Source organism: Melospiza melodia, chromosome 9, assembly GCF_035770615.1.
Source record: "Melospiza melodia melodia isolate bMelMel2 chromosome 9, bMelMel2.pri, whole genome shotgun sequence".
NCBI classification, from domain to species: Eukaryota; Metazoa; Chordata; class Aves; order Passeriformes; family Passerellidae; genus Melospiza; species Melospiza melodia.
The window spans coordinates 15,474,401-15,497,830 of NC_086202.1; the positions used below are offsets into that span (position 1 = coordinate 15,474,401).

Below are 23,430 nucleotides of genomic sequence, written 5' to 3' on the forward strand. Positions count from 1 at the left end.
TTAAGTATAATCTGGGGAAAAAACGTAAAAATACATGCTTAAATTGACTAGTTCTCCATACCAGTTTTACAAACCCAAATCAGTATTTTCCTGAAAAAGGATACCAACTTGAACTATTTTAAATGTGTAAGCTGTAGTAATTTAATCCTTCACTTAAAATACCCAAGTATATTAAATACTTTCTTTTCTTCTTTTGGATAAAATGAGAATAAACAAAATGAACTTAGCTCTGTGTGTATGTATGTTTTTATCCCTGACACTGCCTCTGCCTCTCCCTCTCCTGTAGTATTCAGCAATCCCTGACAGTTTTGGTCCCACGTGTGTGGCCGTTCTTGCACCACACAATATCTTCTGTGCGAAAAGCTGCACTGGAAACATTATTCACATTGTTGTCTACCCAAGACCAGGTAAGAATTAGAGTTATTAATGTCTTACTGTGATGCATACTGGAATATACTTGGTCATATGATTGCCTTGTTTCAGAGTTCATCAACATGGCTGACTCCAATTCTGCAAGACATGTTGAGGCACATATTTCAGTTTTGTATCTTAGAAAGCAACCAAGAAATTCTGGATCTTATTCACAAGGTATTTGCAAGATTTCTCCTGGATATAGTGCTTGTGTATCCCACTCTTTCAAATCCTCTGTACTTTTGTGCAGATGAAGAATAGTGTGCTAATGTTAAATACTTCAATGCTTTACTGTAGAATGGATGAGAGAGTTCCTGCAGTTTCTCAGCATGTGTATGATCTTATGTAGACCATGTACAAATTTTTCATTATTCCTATTGTGGTTCTTTCCCAAGGTGTGGCTGGAACTGTTAAACAAGGCATCTGTACAGTATGTTGTTGCAGCTGCTTGTCCATGGATGGGAGCCTGGCTCTGCTTAATGATGCAGCCATCTCATTTGCCCATTGACTTAAACATGTTGCTAGAAGTAAAAACCAGGTCCAAAGTAAGTGAAATGTGGTCTCACTGACTGTTCTGAGGAAAGTAAGAAATTGCTTAGCTGTATATAAAACACGTTCTAAGGGTGTTAGAGGGGAGTGGTGGTGCCTTTCTATAGTTCTAAATGTAAACTGTCTTACAAGTCTCAGTTCTGTAGAGCAGAAGGTTTCTTGTCAGGTTATCCGTGAAGAATTAAGTTCTGCTGTGTAGTGGTCTCTGTGTAGAGATACTCAAGAAGTCCTTATTTGCATGGCTGTAGAGCCATCTGTTTGTAGGACTGAGTTAAATCCAGAAACATTGTGTTGTTTCTGAAAAGATGCTGAGAGAGGTTTCCTTTTTCCTCTGTGTGTTTATCAGGTGTATGTCAAATATTAGCCTTAATGTTATACTGAAGGAATGTAGCATACATTTAACTGGACTACAGAATGATGACTACAGAGATGATTTCCAAGTATTGACTGCTTTAAGAAATCTGTTACCCAAGAAGTGTTCTGTCTTAGTCCAACTTTTTCATGGTGTGGTGATTATTTGTACTGTTATGGAATATGAATTTATCTTTTCATTACAAACACCCTTTCAGCCTTTCCTTTATGTCACAGGAAAAAGCAGGTGCTAAACTGCGTCAAGGGCAAGCCCAGAACAAGGAAGTGATTCAGGAATACATTGCTGGGGCAGACAGCATTGCAGAAGATCCAGCAACCAGGGACTACGTTGTCATGCGTGCTCGGATGATGGCAGCAAAGTCAGTTTACTGGAAATATGAAAAAAATACTTAAAAGCAATGTATTTTTTCATAAAATATCGTGGTTTTGTTAAAATCTAATTATCATTTTTGCATCTTCATGTTGAATCATTGATTGCAGAGTAATTATGACATTGAAGTGACTGTTCTTTTTCATCTTGTCAGGTTGCTGGGAGCACTTTGTTGCTGCATTTGTGACCCAGGTGTAAATACTGTTACTCAAGAAATAAAGCCAGCTGAATCATTAGCTCAGCTACTGCTCTTCCACTTGAATTCTAAATCTGCCTTGCAGAGGATTAGTGTTGCGTTAGTAATCTGTGAGTGGGCAGCCTTGCAAAAGGTAGGATGTTTCTGCAGCAAAAATATATTTTACTTACTATCTCAATCCACAGCTTGTTGTGTGGTACTTAGCTTGAAATAAGATTTCAATAGGTAAGCTAAAATGGTGTTTGTACATCTAAATACCAAAATCTTGATCGTTAGACAGTGGAGGAATACAGGACTCAGTAGATAAATGCCAGCTGTCAGAACTATGAATCAGTAAATATTCTCACGTTTTTTCTACAAGTAAATCTATTCTCAAGATGCCTTTATCTAAGGTCAGTGATTCCTTTTAAGATGACTGTCTTTTATCTGCTCACTATCATTTCTAGTGGCAGACTTCTTGTTCCTAATCCTTTATCTTTAATATTCTGGTTTATGAATGTTAATAGTCCCTCTGGAAACTGGATTTTTGTAGCTAGATTGAGCTGCCCAAGACTGAACAAAGAAACTGTGATTATTCAGAAATGCAAATTGTGTTTTTCTGTTGCAGGAGTGTACAACTGTGGCTATTTGTGTTCAACCTCGTTTACTTGGGGTCCTTTCTGAACATCTTTATTACGATGAAATTGCCGTTCCTTTTACGCGGATGCAAAACGAATGTAAACAACTCATCTCATTGCTAGCTGATTCTCACATTGACATTGGAAACAGAGTGAACTGCAGTGTATTTACAATAGATCAAGCTAATGAGCTGGTAAGTAGAGGCATGCCTGCCTTTCCTCCCAATCTGTTTTTGTCTTGAAATACACCTTCAGCATAATTATTACATAGACAGTAACTTGCAGAAGTAATGTGGTGTCCTTTGCATATCTCATGAAAAAAAATGTGTAAAGATGCTTACTGTTTCCCCTGAGGTGTGTTTACAGTCTGACAAAAATCGAGTGCAATGCAAGGTACATAGTTAATGGGAAAATAAAACTGAGTGTTCTGATCCCAGGTGTGGATTCACTATTGAAATCTACACACAAGTAAACAAAGCAGGCTTCAAAGCCATTGTCATAAGACTTGTAAATAGACTATGTAAATTCTAGATCTTCTCCCCCACCTTGCCCCTGACCTTTTAATCTGCTTTTAATCTTTTTCCAGTGAAAGATTTAGGCAACAATAGTCAACCACTTATGAGTGGGGAAGGATATGGAAGGTTCTGCAACTACTTTGCTGGGCTTTTTTCTTGGATTTTTATCCCAGTCTCTTTCCTCAAAAGACAGTCAGCTGAGGAGCAATTTGTTCATGTACAGGACCTTGCGCATCCTTTCTGGATTGTTGTAGTCACATTCTACTTTGCCAATCTGTCACATGCTTAAATATTTCCAGAATATCTGGGTAGAACTGGTATGGGATATAGAACAATCTAAATTTGCAGGAGCACATAAACTGGTCTTGTAGCTTTGGGAATCTAGACTTTAAATGTCTATGATGTACCTGATTTTCTGTTTGATCTGCAGTTCAGGTTTCCCAGCAATACATTTTGGAGCATTTCCTGTTATTTACTGGGAAGTGGAGATGGTGATATGTGGTCAAGTGACTCATGTTGTGCCATGAGGATATCCTGTTTTACAGTCAATGAAGCAGATTTGTAATTCCTTCTTTTCCTTTCTCTTAGGTTACTTCTGTTTTCAATGAGGTGACATCATCCTTTACTTTGAATCCTAAAGCTCTGCAACAGTTGGACAGTAAAAGGCAACAAGTCCAAATGACTGTAACAGAAACAAATCAGGAATGGCAGGTGTTGCATCTGCGAGTCCATACCTTTGCTGCATGTGCGGTTGTGAACTTGCAGCAACTTCCAGAAAAACTAAATCCTGTTATAAAACCCTTAATGGAAGCTATCAAAAAAGAAGAGAATACACTCATACAAAACTATGTGGCTTCATGCATAGCAAAGTTACTTCAGCAGTGTACAACCAGGTCTCCTTGTCCCAACTCAAAGATTATAAAAAATCTTTGCAATTCCCTGTGTGTGGATCCACATCTGACCCCACTGGCAGCATGTCCTGCACAGCCTCAGAGTAGCCATGAAAACTCAAAAGGTAGGACATCTAAGACTACCAGGATTCTTAGTGTGCTTATTTCTGAGCTGATGAAATGAATATTTGAACGAGACTTCTTTTCACTGATTTTTAAAATGCCAGCATCTGAGTATTTATTAATAATTATTTCATTTAGATATTTTAAACTGTGTGCAACTGATGTGCATTGTTTTATATCTACATATCTATATATATGTAAAAAATACTTTAATTCCAGTTTCCAGGTGTGGACTCTTTGTTTGGTTAATATCTAATTCTGATGACATTTCACTTACAGAATGTTACTGAGTAAAAATGGAAATTAAAGCCTGTCAAAAATGTGTGGCTTGTGTTACATTCCATGGGCTAATAAGATAAAAAGATGAGGACAGTGTTCAAAATTAATAAAATAATCCTATGCATGCAATGGTCATGAATTTTTTTAAATGGCTGTCCATTATTGAAAGTGTATGGATTGAATGAACCCAGATTAACCCAATTAAGATCTTAATACTCTCAAACATTCTACATCAGAGTAGAATAACATTCACATCTGATTGAAAATGAAGCTCTCTAGTATAAATGGAAACATCAACAAATGCAAAGATACTGATGGCATCTTTTATTGTATCATGACAGAAGTATTGTTTTATGTTTTACAGAACATAAATTAGCTGGAACTTTAGAACATAATGTGTTCACAGGTAACATACATGTTACCTGTGCCTCTTCCTGAATTATAATTTCTGGCAGTTTGCACACTTAACTTCTCATGCAGAGTCTGTAGTGTGGTGCTAGCACAGTAGCTGTTTGTACTGAAGCTCCATCGTCCTCAAGAGTGGAAAAAATTAGGGTTTTTTTAAAGCACAATCAGCAGATGACTTGTAGGTAGCTCTCACTTCCCCCTATGTGTTAAACTACAGCTTAAAGTGTTGTCAGCTGTTCTCCCTTTTCTTTTAGGGCCCAACTCTGATAAAGATGGGATGCAGCACACAGTTACTAAGCACAGGGGAATAATTACACTGTACAGACATCAGAAAGCTGCTTTTGCCATCACAAGTCGGCGAGGTCCTACGCCAAAAGCTCCAAAAGCCCCTATTGCAGATCTCCCCACAGGCAGCAGTGGAAGCATTCCTACAGAACTTGATGAGGTAAATTTCAACAGCTTGAATTTGCAACTTCACATCCACCCCTCCTTTCCATTACTTTGAATTCACTGGAGTTGATACCTTTGTAGTAGGGTGGCAGGGGTTTTGCACCACAAAACAGGAAGTTTTGTGATTGCAAGCAGCTTATGTTTGATGTTTTAAATGTTTGTCATTAAGAACATTAACTCCTGAAATGTTTTATTTACTTGTAGAATATGAGTATCAATATAAGTTAATGGAGATGGATTTCCACAGTGGGTGGAACAAACACAAGATGACATGAGCTGTGACTTGCCCATGTTAGTGTTGGTCCATCTCAATGCCTGGTGGATGCTCCTGAAGCATTAAAACCAGCAATTGAAATATGGTTGTAAAACAGCATGTCTGTGTGACTTCCATACTTGGTGTCCTAAACTCTTCCCTTTTGTTAATTTCAAACTACAGCATGTTTTAATGAGGTTCTAGGCAGGATTGTGAACTCCTAAACAGTGTTGTGGATTTTATTCTTAATAATTAATGTTTTCTATTAATTCTGCTTGCCAGAGAGAGCAAGAGATAGGGATAAATAACAAATCAAGTATTTTAAGTTTTCTAGTAAGTACTGTTCTTGGTATCACTGTATTGGCCATATCTGAGGTTCTGGAACCAGAACCACTTGGAAACATCTTGTTGAAATGGACCGGTACCATCAAAGGCCAAATCTCAGATTTATAGACTTTAAATAATTGGCTGTGAAAGAATTTTTGTTTTTTACACGTGTATAAAGAATAAAGGAATTAACTCAGGAAAAAATCTATTGGTGAATGTGTTGTAGGTAGGTATAAACACAATCAGAATTGAATGCCTATGTAATGAGAGGTCACCCTTGACAACAATTGTTATTAAATGTATCTAACCTTGCTACTTTGAATTGTTTCATTCTAGGCTCAGAAACCTTATGTTGTACAGAGAAGAGGAGCTGAATTTGCCTTATCTACTATAGCTAAACATTTTGGTGCTGAAATGGCAACGGGATTGCCACATCTCTGGGATGCTATGGTTGGTTCGTTAAGGAACAACATTCACATAAATAATTTTGGTAATTGCACTTCTGATTTAAGCTGGGGAAGGGTGGCAGGCTGGAGTCAGTATGTCAGTCTGAAACTGAGCACCATTTCTGTTTTTACCAGACCGAAAGCTGTTACTGGAAAAAGGAGATGCTCCTGCCCAGGAGCTGGTGAATTCCTTGCAGGTTTTTGAAACAACAGCAGCTTCAATGGACACTCAGCTACATCCTCTGGTAATCAGCTTTTGCATGAAGCACTTCAGTCTCTCTGTTGCTAGTTTAAGTCTTTATTGTGTCTTGTTGTGTTACACTGGAATCAGCATCTCTGCTCTGCTTTATTCTAACTCTGTATTTCCTAGACCTGGAGAACAGACTGGTAATATGATGCCTTCTGTTTGTTATGAAAGTGCAGATTAAAACATGGTGATGTAGCACTGTGTGGCTGACTGAAAGACTTTTTTAATACATGCCTTTTATGTATATATACATAAATGTGGTATGTGGTTATTGTGTAAATTGATTTTGGTGCTGCTAATACTGTGTGCAGTTGAAAAGAAATTTGTAGAATGTCAGAGAGGCTGAACTTGGTTCATCAAAGCTAGTATTTAGGGACTTGCACACTAGGAAAAACCTGACCATCTGTTTAGGTATCCAATACAAAGGCATATCTGCTCTGATTAAAAGGAAGACACATACACACACCAGAGACATTGATGTATACCCTGCTGGGGAGATGCAGATTTCCTTCTGGGTGTCCTCCTTGTCACACAGAATTATTGAGATTCCCAACATGAGTAATTAATCTGCATAAACACAAAGGGAATGAGTCCAGGACAAATTTGTTAGCTGGAAGGAATTCTTAAATCTGTGTATCTGTGTTTAAGAAATAATTATTTTCTCTTTAATAAAAAATACTGGGCATTTAGTACTATCTTTTCAGTGTGAAATACTTCCTTGCTAACTAAGGACTCAATTAATTTTGATTTTGACTGAAATGCTGAATATTTTGTCACTCTGAATTTTGTCTGTATTGGGGAGTAATACATGTTCCAAGTTTCAATTGCCTTTTTCTTCTGAAATAATTTTTTCATTTTAAACAATTATATCTTGCAAAGGAGCCATTCCAAGCATTCTTAAATGACTTTAAAAGACTCTGTAGTTAAAAAAAAAAAACCCACTAATTTTTTTATTATTCATATTAACCTTTACTCCCTGCACCTTTTTCTTTTGTTCAGTTAATACAGCATTTGCCTCATCTTTACATGTGCCTTCAACATCCCAGCACTGCTGTGAGACACATGGCTTCCCGTTGTGTGGGTGTTATGAGCAAAATAGCAACCATGGAAACAATGAATATCTTTCTAGAGAAAGTTCTGCCGTGGCTGGGAGCAATAGATGACAACACCAAACAAGAGGGTGCAATTGAAGCACTTGCATGTATCCTTGCTTGGGTATTCAGAAATGCAGAAGATTCTTTGTTGTTTCACTTGGGTGAACAAAAACAGTTGCCTGAAAAAAATGGGAGGAGGAATGAAATAAAATACTAAGCTGGTTTTTGTTCTGTAGAAAGAAACAGAAGAAAGTTTAATTTACATTGCCTGTATTTTATCTGCCATGTGACATTTTGGTGGAGGTAATTCGGTTTCTCAAACCATGCACTTTTCTGGCTAAATGTAATTGGGTAGATCAGATTTCCCTGCTTCTGCATTGCTTTGTTACTAGAAATTTCATTCATCCAAGTGTAACAATTAATGACTTACTGAGTGTGAAATCTCCTGGGTGTATATTTGTCAGACAAACCTGAACTATTAAAAACTATTTCCTTAATGAGCACTGCAGGTGTAATGGAGCAGCTGGATGTTGGTATTGTCCCATACATTGTTCTTCTGGTGGTTCCAGTTCTGGGCAGAATGAGTGATCAGACAAACAGTGTACGTTTTATGGCCACTCAGTGCTTTGCCACACTGATCAGACTGATGCCTCTTGAGGTAAGCTCCAGCTGTAAGTATATGGATGTGTGAGCTGTCCTGCATCCACTCTCACCAGCTGCAAAGTCCAGGCTTCTGGCTTATTAAATGGTGAATGAGTAACTGGTTTTATAGGTGTTGAGTCCATATCAAATAATAGAAGACGTGCTATTTAAAATGAGCAAAATTGGACCCTGTGTTAGCAATTTTCTAATTTAATGTTAAAATAAAATTTTTCTTTATAAGAAGCTCATGCCAGCTGTATGCACAAAATTAAACGGTAGATTTATTAATTTTGTGTGTAATGCTGCTTTTCTTAGCTTGGGTTTAAAACCTTTAGGCATTCTGTGTGCACTCTCCTTAGGTATGTGTGTTGCTAAGTATGTTGTCAAGAGAAATGCACAAAAGCAGTACTGGTTTGTAGGCAAAACCAAAAATAACAGTAATAGAAATAAGGTCGGGATAAGTAGGGTCACTTATTACTAGATCCTAAAATCAAAAAGCACCAGCCTACATATAGAGGTAAAATATTGTATATTATGATTCAGTAGTGCTTAATCAGTACAGATCTGCTTCAGACTTTCATTCGTGCTACAACTTGCATAGCTCAGACAACTTCTGATGTTGTGCATCAAGGACTACAATGCTTCTAAGTAACTTAATGTGACCACCAGATGGTAATAGAAGACAGTTTAGAATTTCCACAGCAGTAATGAAAAGCAATTGTCAGCTTAATGAATTTTTTATTCTTTCACTTTTTAATTTAGCACAGTAGAACCTCAGTATCTGATAACTAGTGATCTGCCTTAACAGGAGCACACTTACTTTGTGTGCTTACACTGAGATTTTCAACGGGAGCAAAGAACTTAATTTCTAGCATGCTCATTGCAGTGCCATTTGCACCAGGCCCTTCTTCATATGCATCCTAAACACAGTCCTGTGGAATACTCCTAGCTTGGGGGAGGGTTAAAGCTATTTTAATAAAGTTCAGTGAGAATCTCTTAAAACCTACTGTACTGGTTTTATTAATTGCATGCATATGCATGATCACGTCATATTTATTTTCCATATTTATGGAAGAAGTGCCTTCAAATTTCCATTTCTGGTCAAGTTCAGTATCAGATACTGAACTATATTAAGTATGAGCATAGAGTGAAGCAGATTAATAGTGAGAGAAAATACTCGTCATGGAACAGTATTTTATTTAACAATAGATAAATAGCATTAAGTGAATTGGGGCAACTTAACTATGCTCTGTTTTCTGCATCTTTATGCTCAAATTGAATATTCCTGCAACCATAAAAATGAAAGTATTACTGAGAGAGGGATTGTAAGATAAATGGTTCAACTTGATCAAACTTGTATTGATAAGCAATTCTGCTGCAAGCTGACAACATATTTGAACCAAATGACCTGCCACAGTGTTCATACTGCAAGTGGGATCTGCAAAAGGGAGTGTAGGCAGAGCATTGAACAAGGAGGCTGCTGTCCCTGTCTGTGTGTGTTTTTAAATATCCTGTGGGGCAGTACTAATATCCCCCTTCCTTACTAACCACATACATGGTGGCAATATTTGCTAGAGGATTTTTTTTAGTCAGGAGCCCTCTGTAAGTGCTCAGTAAGATGGGTTTTGAAGTAAAGCTGACTAAATGAAAGAGGATAGAAGAGGCCCAGAAAAATGGGATGACAAATGTGATGGTGGTAAAATGGCAGTGCCTCTGCTGCTGCTGTGTGTTATTTGCAAGCAAGAATGAGTATATTTGGCCCCCACATGCCTTCTTTGGGCTTCTGGCCTGGTATGGGGAGTACCTAGGAAGTAAAGGTCTGCTGTTACAGACCTAGAGGGGTTCAGGTTTTGTTTTTTTCTCCCAACAGTTTCCAACTGCTTGAATTCATCCTGTGGGTTTCAGTATCACTTTAGATCTAATTCTGCTAAGTAGGAGAAAAATCCATCAAACTTTGGATGGTAGCTTGTGGCTCAAGAGGAGTGGGTGTCATAGGATTCTCTAGCAAGCCAGATAAACCCTCTGATTAGAGGTAGAATAGCTCAGTCTTTGTAGAATCTTAGCAGCTTGACCAGAATTTTCTATCTCTTGTGTAATTTTTATCAATCTTTTCAAAGTGTCCTTTTGGGGCAGGATTTATCTCTTGAACCTTGCAACTCTGCATGTTTTGACCTGCAAGTAATCAAACAAGTATAGCTAAATATAGTATTTAACTTTTGAGTTTAGAATCATACAGTTGAGAAGATTGCAGATCTTTACTGTGTGTTTAAAATGTCTGAGTAATGTGAGGTTTAAGTTCTTCTTCTCTGTGTGGCAGTTTAGTCCTGTAGCCCTTACATGACTGCTTTAAAATGTTACCCTAGGCTGGTATACCAGACCCACCAAACATGTCTGAAGAATTAATCAGGATGAAGGCTAAAGAACGTCACTTTCTGGAGCAATTACTGGATGGAAAAAAACTGGAAAACTATGAAATTCCAGTACCAATCAAAGCAGAGCTCAGAAAATACCAGCAGGTAACAGCTTATATTTTTATTTTTAGAGTTCCAGTCTGATATGGTTTCATGGGATAGTAGGAGTTGTTCAGATACATTTTTCTTGTGAATTTTTTGGGTGTTTGGTTTTTGTTGTGCAGTGTGTATCTTGGACTCTGAGTATGGAAGAACAAATGAAGTAATGCATCCTTTCTATACTGTTCTAGTGATATTTTTCCCCTTCCTGGATTTTGCCTTTTCTGGGAATGGTCAGTGGGCTGTGCCTTGCTAACACTGACTGTGGCAGCCCAGCACTGCAAAGCCAGGTCTCACTGTACTATTTGGATGTTTGGTTTTCCCTTTATTCCTCCTGCTTTTAGTGAATGGGCTGTAGGGGATGCATTTGTGGTGGGGAACCAGCTCCTGGTTTGGCAGTGCTGGGTCACTGAACATATGGATGTGTGAACTGAAGCTCAACTAGCAAAAAGCCAGGTTTTATTGAGTCACTCTCCTTTTCTAATTTCAGGATGGAGTGAACTGGCTTGCATTTCTCAATAAATACAAACTTCATGGAATTCTTTGTGATGACATGGGTTTAGGAAAAACTTTACAATCCATTTGCATTCTTGCAGGTGATCATTGCCTCAGGTAAGCTTAAACAAATCACATTTTTTCTTAGACTTTAATTATAAGTCTTGTGTGGTAATGAATCTGGACATAGTCCTGAGCAACTGTGACTGTGTGTGGCTGTGCTTGGATAGAGGGTTTAGACCAGGTGGACTCCACAGATCCCTTCTCACCTCAACTCTTCTGTGAAAAACAAGTTTTTTTAACTCTTATTTTATATTCTTCAAGGGCTCAGGAATATGCAAGAACAAAACTGGTGGACAGTGTTCCTCTTCCTTCCTTGGTGGTGTGTCCTCCTACACTCACAGGACACTGGGTGGATGAAGTGGGCAAATTTTGCTCAAAAGAATATCTTAATCCATTGCACTATACAGGACCTCCTACTGAGAGAGCAAGGTAACAATCTTGCATTTATAGCTGGTTTACAGTAAAATATCACACATGGAAGTTTTCAATATACTTTACTACTACTGAAGCATAGTTTGTGGGTATGGAAACATTTGTGGTGGTATCCTTAAAGGCTGAAATAATAACAAGTAAGGAACACTTCAATTAACTCTTTTTTTTTTTTTTTTAAAGATTGCAACACCAGGTGAAAAGACACAATCTCATAGTGGCTTCATATGATGTTGTAAGAAATGACATTGACTTCTTCAGGTAAGAATTGGTTTGTTTTCTGAGGTTTTTAATAGCTTACAATTTTAAATGCTACTGAAGTCTGTGTTCTTCTTTTCCAGAAATATTAAGTTTAATTACTGCATTCTTGATGAAGGCCATGTAATAAAAAATGGAAAAACAAAGCTGTCAAAAGCAGTAAAACAGCTGACTGCTAATTACAGGATAATTCTTTCTGGGACACCAATCCAGGTAATTGATTTTCTATTTTGGATGAATAGTGGAAAACAAGATAGGTCTGTCTTGCACTCAGCTTTATTGTGCCTTTTAACAGTCATCTTGTTGAAATTATACATTGTAAAACAGCTTTTCATTTCTAAATGCTCAAAACATCATCTTTCCCTTTCCTGGTATATCTGTGTATAGGGGAATGAATGCAAGTTTTGTGGTATTAATGGAGTTCAAAAGTTGGCAGCAAGACTTTCTCTACCACTTCCTCAAGTAAAATTAGCAGGAAACTCAATTCTGAGATCTCCAGGTTTTGAACTTTGTCCAAATGACTTGGCTCTGCAGTATCTGTCTCACCCAGGACTAAGACCACTGGTGTGTCCTGGGTTTTGTTAATCAGGAAAACTCTGGGTGTGGCTTAAGGCACTGGACACAGTGGAAAGTCCATTTATACATTCAGGTGCATGCAGAGGTATTTTTGTTACTCAGATGGATGAAAGAGCCACCAAGCTCCAGGAGTTTTAGGTTGGGACTAGGTTGTAGTGTGACGTTTGTAGGATTTTAAATATGTATGGAAACATTTTCTGATACCTTGCAACAACTTATTCCTTATGAAAGTAATTTATCAAATGTTTCTTTTATGTGCAGAACAACGTGTTGGAGTTGTGGTCGTTGTTTGACTTCCTAATGCCAGGGTTCCTGGGCACTGAGCGCCAGTTTGCAGCTCGCTATGGCAAACCAATCCTGGCAAGCAGAGATGCCCGCAGCTCCAGTCGAGAGCAAGAGGCTGGTAAGGATCAAGTGTTTCATCTTTGGGGTTTTGTTTTAGCCTTTTAAATGAGATCTGCTAATGAAAAGAAGTGTGGTTCTTTCTAACATCAGAGATTGAGGGGGAGCTGAATGGTTTGAAAAATATGTTTTTCTTCTAAAACACTGCTGCTGTTGCCCTCACTAGGGGTACTTGCAATGGAAGCTCTGCACCGCCAAGTGCTGCCATTCCTGCTAAGGAGAATGAAAGAGGATGTGCTGCAAGATCTTCCACCCAAAATTATTCAAGATTATTACTGTATTCTCAGTCCTCTACAGGTATGCTTAAAAAGTGGCTGAAAGTTTATTTCTCAGCATAGTTAAGACCACAAAGGCATGAATTCTGTATTCCTGTGTCAATTTGATATCAGCTCTGACAGTCTCTGGGTGTACTAAAAGAATTTTGTAGTATGTGTTTGAAACACTAATTCCAGTCCTGTATTAATAGCATATTTCTTGAGTTTAATTTTGGGCATTGTTCAAGAACAACATGTAGGTATCTGCAGATTGTTTTTCAATAACCCTTTCCAAGTTGAAAGAGAATAAATGGCAAGAGATTCTGTTGTAAAGTTTATGTTCTGTTACATATGAAATAGCTTTCTTGATAAATAATAATTCTGAATTTTAACTTGAAACTAAACTCTGAATAGAACTATCTTCTGTCAGAAAAAACACACTCATTGTCTGGTCTGCAGGTTCAGCTTTATGAAGATTTTGCCAAGTCTCGTGCCAAATGTGATATTGATGAAACAGTTTCTTCAATTTCACTGAATGACGAAACTGAAAAACCAAAGCTTAAATCTACAGGTCATGTATTTCAGGTACAGTTTTTTTCAGTAATTTTTATTACCTAGTATATACATTTTTGGTAACTGTATTTATAGGTTTAGTAGAAAATTAAAATCAAAATAGTAAACTTAGACATTTGTGGTCATATGATCTAAGTAGAGTATTTATGGCTGGAATGTGAAGTATAGCTATTATGTTTAAATTATGAGTTTGTGTCTTATGATGCATAACATTGCCTCATATTTTAATGTGATCTGCTCAGTTCTGCTGTTTTCTGGATCTTGTAAAAACTGAGTACTGAGGGAGCAAAACCTCAGAATGAGGGAGGTAATTCTGATTGCATCAACTCTTACCCTTCAACATTAAGATTCTGAAACATGGACAAAATGTTTCCTTAATGGTAGATCTGAATTTATGAAGGTTCATGATCTTACAGAACTGAAGATTAACTCTTGGTTAATTGGAAGCAATTATTCTCAAAGTGCTCCCAAACCCATTTCCTCTACTGCAGACTCAGATCAAAGTGTGGAAAATGGTAATCCTTGCATTTTTCCAGAAAGAAGGGACCAAGATCACAATGAGTGTAACAGTGTTTGGATACAATTTGAAATGCAGGTTTTAAATGTGTAACTTTGATGAAAATACACCATAAAGTCCAGATTGTGGAATGTGGCAGAGTGACCCCTGTACTTATAGTTAATTCTGTTAATCCTTTTTCTGTAACTGTGTTTTTGCTTATCATTTCTTTGAACTTCATTTCTTAAATAATTCAAGGCATTGCAGTACTTGCGGAAGCTCTGCAACCATCCAGCATTGGTGCTCACAACCCAACACCCAGAGTACAAGAGAATTACAGAGCAACTTGCAGCTCAGAATTCTTCCCTTCGAGACATCCAGCATGCACCTAAGCTGTCTGCTTTGAAACAAGTGAGTACACATTTGTTGTGCCTTAAATTCCCCAAATGTCTCTGCTGCTGTTACAGTTTAGGTAGGAAAACTCTTTTTAATAAAATTAAGTAGTAAATGAAAAGAATGCAAGAGTGTTTCAGGGATATGCCCTATTTTCCCTGATAATTTAAGAAGGAGGGGGAAACACAATCTTCATGGCGATGATGTCTATATAATTTGTTGGCATATGAAAAACCTTACTTATGTTTTTTTCTTGTCCTCCTTGTTGCAGGTTTTTTTCATTTTTATTACACAGGAGACTACTTGATAAAGTTAGATTGCATTTCCATAGCTTTACTTACAATAGAGTTTAAGAAAAGAAAGTGGGATTTTTTAATTTTTTAATGGCTCTTAAGTTTTTCATAGTTTGACAGGGAAGCCAAGCTTTGTCTCCTTGTCATTTAAGTGACTGTCAATTAGATACTTCCTTCTGCAGTTTGTTTCTCTAATTTCTGCTTTTGATAATCAGTGAATGTCAATATTTATATGAGCTCTACAGTCATTTTAATGACACACTTTAATGTTCTTTTACCTAAAGCTGCTGCTAGATTGTGGTTTGGGGAATGGTGGATCTTCAGAAAGTGGTACAGAAGCAGTTGTGGCCCAGCACAGAGTGCTTATCTTCTGTCAGCTGAAGAGTATGCTGGACATAGTGGAGCACGACCTTCTGAGACCTCAGTTACCTTCAGTTACGTACCTGCGGCTGGACGGCAGCATTCCTGCTGGGCAGAGACATTCCATTGTTTCCCGGTATGCCTCATCCCCTAGAACCACTGTGAGGCAGCTTTGATGAACTGTGTTATTTAGATGGTGCAAAATTGGGTTTTTTATCTGCCTCAAAGCAGATGAGGTTCATAAATTCTTTATTTAAATGAAACTTACCATGCTTAACCTTTTCTTGTATGCAGGTTTAATAATGACCCATCTATAGATGTTCTTTTGCTCACCACTCACGTTGGTGGACTGGGACTTAACTTGACAGGGGCTGACACCGTTGTGTTTGTGGAACATGACTGGAACCCGATGAGAGACCTGCAAGCCATGGATCGGGCACATCGCATTGGGCAGGTGAAAACCTCTTCATTTCCCGTAAGGGTGGCTTTTCTCATTCTGAATTTGCTTGAGAGAGTTTGTAATGTATAACAAAGTGACATCTCTGGGTTTCTATCAAGCTTCCATTCATACTTCTTGCAAATATACCAGCTGCTGAAGTGCATTCTTCCTTTTTCTGCCCTCAACTTGATAAGTCTTCTCTTCTGTACTTCCTGAGCTGCTGGGGAGAGGCCAGAGAAGAATCACCCTTTGGTGGAGGAAGAGATAATTCAGGACTGAGACAAGGAACTGAAGGGACAGCCTGCAGGGTTGTTCCTCTCTGGTGCAAGAATGAGTGGTGGTGGTTTTCCTCTAGAGCTGTAAAAATCAGTGGATTCTTCCAGAGTACAGAGGCAACTGAAGATGTTTCTACTGTATAGTGGCAGTCTTGTGCTTTCCATCTAATGTCTGTCAGACTGAGTAGAGTTACTGAAGGGTGGCTCCAGTCCAAACTGCTTTTAGACTGTCCATGCTAAACACTAAAAGCTTATGCTTTCCTGAATATCTGAAATGATACTTGTTAGCTAAGTGTGGTTTTTTTCTTTCAGAAACGTGTTGTTAATGTATATCGCCTGATAACCAGGGGAACTCTGGAAGAGAAGATCATGGGTCTTCAAAAGTTCAAAATGAATATTGCAAATACAGTGATCAGCCAAGAAAATGCAAGCCTACAGAGCATGGGAACAGAGCAGCTTCTTGATCTGTTCACTCTTGACAAGGTAAAGAAACAGTTTTACAAATACCTACCAAAAATAGAGTCAGCTTAGGGAAAAGCTTTGCTTTGAAATGTAAAATTTAATCACATGAATGCTTAAGTTGGACTGATGAATAGTAGACAGCTCTCTGAACAACAGGAGGAAGTGATATTTCCCCAGAAGAATTATCAGACTTGAAGAATTTATTAGATTGTTGAAAACATTATTCTGTATATTAACAGGAATTTTTTTCTTTTGTGAAGGATGGCAAAACTGAAAAAGCAGATACCTCTACCTCTTCTGGGAAAGCATCAATGAAATCAGTGCTCGAAAACCTTGGAGAACTATGGGATCAAGAGCAGTATGACACTGAATACAGTCTTGAAAACTTTATGCATTCATTAAAGTAACCACCACATATTTGTAATACAACTGCTGCTAGTTCACATATTTTTCTGCTGATATTCAGCAAACTTCAAAGCATATAGAGTGAACCTTTAGCTTAATGTGTAAATAGACTTACTGAAAGAAGAATCTTCAAAAGGCTGGCATGAAGTAGTGTCAGCTGTTTCACTGGGAAGTTATTCTGTCTTAAACGTTTGCACTGTATAAAAACTTTAAATGTAAACATTGTGAGGTGGTTCAAATTTTACTTGTTCTGAACAGCTGCAAATTCTTACTTGGTAGAAGAATTAAAACATAGCAGGTTTTACATCTGTTAACAAGTGTGACTTGTGTTTGCAGTTAAGTCCACCATTCTTTCTTTCTGTATCTATAATAGTTTTGTACAGTTGTTTCAGTGAGTACTTCAGGTTGTTCAGTGTACATTTTTCTTTTAAACACAGCTTACTTTTATGGTATATTTAAAAAGCAATTTTCAACTTAAGCTTTCATTCAGATCATTTCAGGAGTTACATCACCAGAGGCAAAGCCTAGAAGCCTTGAAAGTATTGAAGAATGGAATGGCACTAGGCCTGTGCACCCACCTTTGTATATTGACTATATATATATATCATGCTCTTCAGTCTTTTGACACCATCTTGTGAGAACAGCTGACTTGAACTTTTTAATGTAATGAGCTCTATTAAATACAGGTAATGGCCTATTTGAGGCCATGTTTGCATCCTGTTAGCAGGGGTGTACTTTTTTAATTTATCTATAAGGCTAGAATATAGCCACTTTGAGAGATGCATGTATTCCATATGTTTCAATCCTATATATTTTTTGTAACTAAAAGAAGAAATTAAATATACAGACAGACATTTTCCAGAAGTAGATTTTACACTGTCTAGGATTCTAAAATCCATGCTAAAAGTGACTGTGTACTAAACCAATGCATGATTTAAAGCTTCTTAAAGGAATAGGGAGGACTTTTTTCTTTAGGAGAAAATATACATAGAAGTACCTACATTCAGTTTGAGGTAATTGAATAGTTAAAGTTGTGTAACAAAGATAGTAAAAGACTTTAATAGCAGTGAGTGAGAAAAATATGGCTGTATGTTATGCAGCTTTTTATAAAAAAGGGAGGCAGTATAAAAGTGTGTTTCTAGATGTGCATATGTACCAGTATATGCACTTTTTTATAAATATTAAGTTATAGATAACTTACAGCAGTTGTCTGAATACATAGAATATATGTATAAATATAAAACCTAAGGTTTATAGCTTGCTGTGTGCTTAAGCATCAGAGCTTAAAAACCACCAGAGACCTCAACTATTGTAAAATAAGATTGTTTTAAAACTATATAAATCAAGACAGTTCTATAGCATTGGAGAAGAATTAATGTCACATTTCAGTAGTTATGAACTGCCAGATTGTAACTAAATTAGCATTCCATGAAAATAAAACAAACTGGGAATATATAAGTTGCATGTTGGGTTTGTCCATGTTTAGTTTTGTTTCTCTAGGGAAGATTTATCTGGCTGTATGAAAAACCTAATGCTTTTGGAAATTACAGCTGGATGATGAGTGTTATATTGGTTAATTTCTACCTTCAGACCATTTCTGTTGTGCTTTCAGCTGATGATCCAAGCAGGGGAGACAAGATGGGTCTTGGTGGTGTTTGCAGAGAAGTTACAATGCTGGAATAATGCGTACTTGAAGATAACTTGGTGCAGTAATTTGGTGATAGTGCCTAGAAATAACAAGATATTTGAATAAAGAAACTTCTTTAGTGGTAAAAATTGCATATGTTTTTCTTCAAGAGTTTTATTAGGTGCAGTGATAAGAAACTTTGGGTTCTGTTGGGAAAGAAATAGCCTAGGACTTTTTAAAGCCATTTATTTATCACATTGTGGTTGCTATGCAACCATAATAATTTTAGTGATGGCTCTCTTGGATATCACATCAACAAGACTCCTGCACCTGAAAAACAGGGGAAGGCAGAACCTAGAATAATAGTTTCAAGAATATTATATGTACTGGCTGATGTTAAGTGTTCTGTGAATTAATGCTTTGAAATGTAACCCAAGAGGAATGCTGCACCAACTATATAAAAAAAATTGAATTTTGTTACCTTAATATTTAACAAAAAGCTGTTGTGTGCTTTGCAAACTAGCAGAGCATTTGGCAAGATCTGGCTTGTTTGTGCAGTGTCCTCAGTGCACAAACTGGATTCACTTACAGCGAAACTCCAGCAAGAAATAGCTCTTAGAATGCTTCCAACTGTATTTGATCTCTTTAATGGGTATTCAGCTGGACCAGACCAGGGTCTGGGCTGGAATAGGAAAGTTTATTTATTTCTAGGCTGAAATGAAACCTTCAAATAAGTCAGATTCTCAGCACCAGCCATTTTGCTCCCCAACTCTGCCCCTAGTACAGGTTGTTCCTTGCTAATGAGAATACAGCCTAAGCCTTGACTGACTGCAGGTGGAGTCACTGGAGGCCCAAAGAAACCCGCACTGAGTAGAACCATGCACAGGTTCAGAATGCTTTGGGTTGGAAGCAACCCTAAAGATCATCCAGTTCCAAAGCCCTTCCATGGGCAGGGACACCTTCCACTACACCAGATTGCTCCAAGATCTGTTCAACCTGTCCCTGAGCACTTCCAGGGATGGGGCATCCATAACTTCTCTGGGCAGCCTTCTCCACTGCCTCATACTCAAGGTTTGATGCATTGTGTGTAATTTGCACTGAGCTAAACTAGTCTCTCTCATCATTTAATAGCATCAAAAAACCACTAATAGTCACCAAAGCCAGACCTCCAAAATAATGTAGTTCCTGATTCAGAGCTTGCTAACCTGTGAAAACTACGTACCTCTGACTGGTGGCCACATTCTGGGCTGGAAAGAATGACTTTCAAACAAGTGTACACATAATGCTGCTTTTCAGCCAATCCTAAGGACTGCTTGAAATCCTACTTAAACCTAAATGGAGAACTACCTTCTGCAAAGAAAGTCTGCATAAACACACCTGCCCTTCTGCTGTGTCTGTTGTACTTAGTTAAACTAAGAATTCAATCTAACAAGTCTGTCTTTTTCCATGCATGTTATATTTGGAATTCACTTAGGAATAGCAGGAAGCTCTTGCTTTCTGCAAATTTACTTATAACTATTGCAGGTTTCTAGGTTGTTTTTTTATCCTTCTCCCTGATGCTTTTGTAAGGTTTTTTTTCCGTAGTGAAAGTGAAATTACACTGAATATCCAAGGTATGCATAGTGATTTAGTTCAACTGAAATTAGTTCAAGTTGAGTCTTTTGCTTTAGCCCATTATCTTTACAAATCTTATATTTTACCTTAAGATTACCAGATTTAAAGAGAAATGCTTGCATTTGCTATTAGTGGTATCCCCAACTTTCCTGCTGTCTCGTGGTTCTGCAGGTTGTAAGGCCAAGAGCACATGTTTCTAATTAAGCCTTAATTCAAGCAGTAGTAGGGCAGCTTTTGGCCATATTAGAAACTGTGGAAAACTTCTAAGATGAAAACACATTCACATACCAAAGCTTTTATTACCTTGCTTACAAATGGTAAATAATGAAGTGTTAAATCTAGCTTGGTGTGCAGTGTTAATAGAGCTCTGGCATAGGGCAAGCTTTAAAGCTCTTAAGCATCACAGCAGCAACTGACTGTGCTAAGTTGCTTTGTAATCAAAAGCTTGGAAGATGGAGTTCTGTCTTTAAACCAGGCAGAGAGATGCTTTAGAGTAAACATTATTTTTCAAATCACATTTAAGTGAATTACTCTCAAGGAAAGTTCTCTGAATATAAGGATTTTTATAGAGATGATAATCCATCTAAATTCTTCCAGTGGTCTATTAAAAGACATGACCTTTGAATTTGTGTCAGAAACGCTTTCAGTTGGCTCCTTATCTTCTAGTAGCTTCACTAGTTCTCCAGTATTCTCTTCTACAGCAGGTTTGAAGTATCTGTTCAGTTACACTGTTTTTAAGGCCAACTCCCTGTTCAGGAATCAGGATTTAATTGATTCTGGCAGCCAGACCAGACTCGGGGATTGTGCCCAGCAAGGGAAAGCTTCCTTTGGTGTGAAACTGACAGCACCACCCTCTCCAGTACAGGAATGCCACTCCCCTCCTGGGAGGACCAGATAGCAGCAGGGTAACAGAGCTCTAAGTTCACACTGACAATCCTGTGATCTTGGATGTCACTGAAAAGGAGATGCTCTTCATCTGTGTGTGTGCACGGGCAGAGCTCTGCTGCTTGGAGCAAGCATGACTCATAATGCTAAGTCATCTCCATTCATAAACCTTATGCAATAACAGCAAAACCTTAATTTTCTTCAATTGCTAACAGGTGCCTTTAATTTAGCATAAAGAGTAGAAGGTCCAACCTCCTCTGTATCTTTTTTTCTTGGGCAACAGCTAAATACACAATGCTGAATACACTGTGCATATGCTGCAGTAGATAGGCAAGAAGACAAGAGAGAAAGTTGTCCTTTGCCAAGGTTAAGACATTTTTATTAACTTGTTGTAGACACTGGGATCCAAACTTGCAACTTGCTGGTGGGTAGATCTCGAGTTGTACCCACCAGCCTTCCATCTGCACAAACCAGCACATGAGGATTTAGGGAATTTGTTAGGCTATTCTTCCTTAAGGCTGTCAAACCTTTAAAAAGTCATGTGTTCAAGACTTGTTCTGCCTTCTTAGCTCAGTCATGTGGGTAGCTAACTTGGAATTGGGTGTTTGACAATTTACAAAGTAATAAACAATCACAAACTCTTTCAGATAATGACCTTCAGTATTTTCTTTTAAAGTAAAATTCAGACCAGGCTTTGCTAAGTTGTAAAAGGTATTCCACATACTAAAGGAAAACATTTACTGCTCATTTTCCCTTTTCAGATGAGGCAAGGAAGTTGATCCAGAGAGCAGAAACTTCAAACCCATAAATTCAGCCTCAGGTGCAAAAGCTGCAGGAAGGGGGAGAAAGGAAGGGTACACTGCATCCTGCCAAATGGCTGTTCCAGGGATGCAGCAAAGTGAACTTCTCTGCAGTCCAGTGAGAGGCTCAGAAATAGCTGAGCTATCAGAATGCTGGCCATGTCTCCAATGCACTCTGGTTCCAGGGCCCTTTGCAGGACTGTGTGTGCTGCCCATGCCAAGGCTGTGCCTGCCAGAGTTTTCCCATATGGCAGGGTAATTACATTTCACAGTTTATGCAGGCTGGGTGCTTAGATACTCCATTGAGAAAAGGGAATAGTGCTCAGTGTAGCGGCCCAGGCGTTTCATGTGGTCAACTTGTGTGCTTTTTGCTGCTGTTTCAATGTTAGCTCTCTCTGAGTAAATACTGTGCTCTCCAGATACACATTTCTGTATTCTGACCCTGTTTCTTGTGACTCATACCGCACTTACAGGGATTTAATTATCAATCACAGCCCAGCATCTGAGAAATAAAGCCTTCAAGTAGAAATCTGTAATGGTAAGCCAAGGGAAGAGCTAACGCAGATGTTAAAATCTGCTTTTGCAACAACAGAGCTTGAAAAAAGTCAGTTGAATTTGTCATGATCTCTGCTGTAGCCAGAGAGGGAAGACATTAAAAATGCATCAACTCCAAGAAAATTATGCTTTCCAATTCCTGCCTTTCTTCTGAATCAGAGCTGCCTCACCTAACAGCAAAACTGACCTTTAACTTTGCATTACCAAAACAAGTGTGTGCCTTTAGGAAAATACTGCACTGTATTCTGATCTATTTCTCCATGCTGCCCTTGCCTCAACACAGTCCAGATTATAAAACTTCTGGGACACTTGTAACTGTTCATTCTTGGCCTCTATTTTGCAATTATTATCACTCACAAAGCACAACAATCAAACTTGTCAACTAAACTTTAGGTACTCAGGTGCTATTTCATGTTCATTTGGACACATTTAGATTCATATAAACACAGGCAAAGTTCACTTCTTGAGCATAAAGTCAAAATGTAGCCCATGCTCATATTCAAGAGAATGTGTTTTCAAGAGATGGCAGAGGAAGGAATCATGCAAAATAAGAAAACCCACGGTAAGTGCCAGCCCACCAGTGTCTGTCTTCATTTATGACTAATTTAAAGTTCACCCACTTAGGCATTATATCAGTTAAATCATCAGTTCATTTGCAAGCTGGAAAGGACAACATGGCAAAATTCAAAGTTGGTACTTCTGCTTTCTTTGCTGCCCCGGTGAGAGCTGCAAGATGTGATCAGCATTTCAGGCTTCTCACAGCCGACACAGTCAGCAGTAGTTAATTATTGTTTATAAAATGCAGAACTCTGTGTTCTCACAGTTAGAAGTTGCATCACTCTTTGGCTGTGCCTATTATTTATCAGCTGAAGAGCAAGGCAGCAAACAAAGCAAGGAGAGTGAAAAAACACCAAAACCCATGACAATTTACATGGGCTGTGTAGGGGCAGGAAAAGTAAAGGAGGAGGAAGGGACATGGGATGCACTTGCCATCAGCCTATTTTCCCTGGCTCTGTTTGGTTTATTTCTCTCAGTTTCCCACTGTGCAGTATTTTTGCCTCCAATTCAGATGTGGTC

The 23,430-nt window shown here is 38.1% G+C and overlaps 1 protein-coding gene across 1 annotated transcript in view; it reads left to right on the forward strand.

Moving 5' to 3' along the window:
- BTAF1 (B-TFIID TATA-box binding protein associated factor 1) overlaps positions 1–18,648 on the forward strand; it is a 41,977-nt gene extending 23,329 nt beyond the window's left edge. Inside the window, exons 14-38 of the mRNA XM_063163462.1 lie at positions 287–407; positions 484–588; positions 807–956; positions 1,549–1,691; positions 1,857–2,031; positions 2,506–2,709; positions 3,619–4,045; positions 4,985–5,175; positions 6,097–6,250; positions 6,342–6,451; positions 7,453–7,654; positions 8,057–8,205; positions 10,553–10,705; positions 11,190–11,311; positions 11,519–11,686; positions 11,870–11,947; positions 12,028–12,157; positions 12,782–12,923; positions 13,089–13,219; positions 13,636–13,761; positions 14,504–14,656; positions 15,216–15,427; positions 15,586–15,745; positions 16,318–16,488; positions 16,728–18,648. Coding sequence (XP_063019532.1) covers positions 287–407; positions 484–588; positions 807–956; positions 1,549–1,691; positions 1,857–2,031; positions 2,506–2,709; positions 3,619–4,045; positions 4,985–5,175; positions 6,097–6,250; positions 6,342–6,451; positions 7,453–7,654; positions 8,057–8,205; positions 10,553–10,705; positions 11,190–11,311; positions 11,519–11,686; positions 11,870–11,947; positions 12,028–12,157; positions 12,782–12,923; positions 13,089–13,219; positions 13,636–13,761; positions 14,504–14,656; positions 15,216–15,427; positions 15,586–15,745; positions 16,318–16,488; positions 16,728–16,874 — 4,024 coding nt within the window. The 3' untranslated portion in view covers positions 16,875–18,648. The remainder of the gene's footprint in view (positions 1–286; positions 408–483; positions 589–806; positions 957–1,548; positions 1,692–1,856; positions 2,032–2,505; positions 2,710–3,618; positions 4,046–4,984; positions 5,176–6,096; positions 6,251–6,341; positions 6,452–7,452; positions 7,655–8,056; positions 8,206–10,552; positions 10,706–11,189; positions 11,312–11,518; positions 11,687–11,869; positions 11,948–12,027; positions 12,158–12,781; positions 12,924–13,088; positions 13,220–13,635; positions 13,762–14,503; positions 14,657–15,215; positions 15,428–15,585; positions 15,746–16,317; positions 16,489–16,727) is intronic.
- Positions 18,649–23,430: the final 4,782 nt, after the last annotated feature.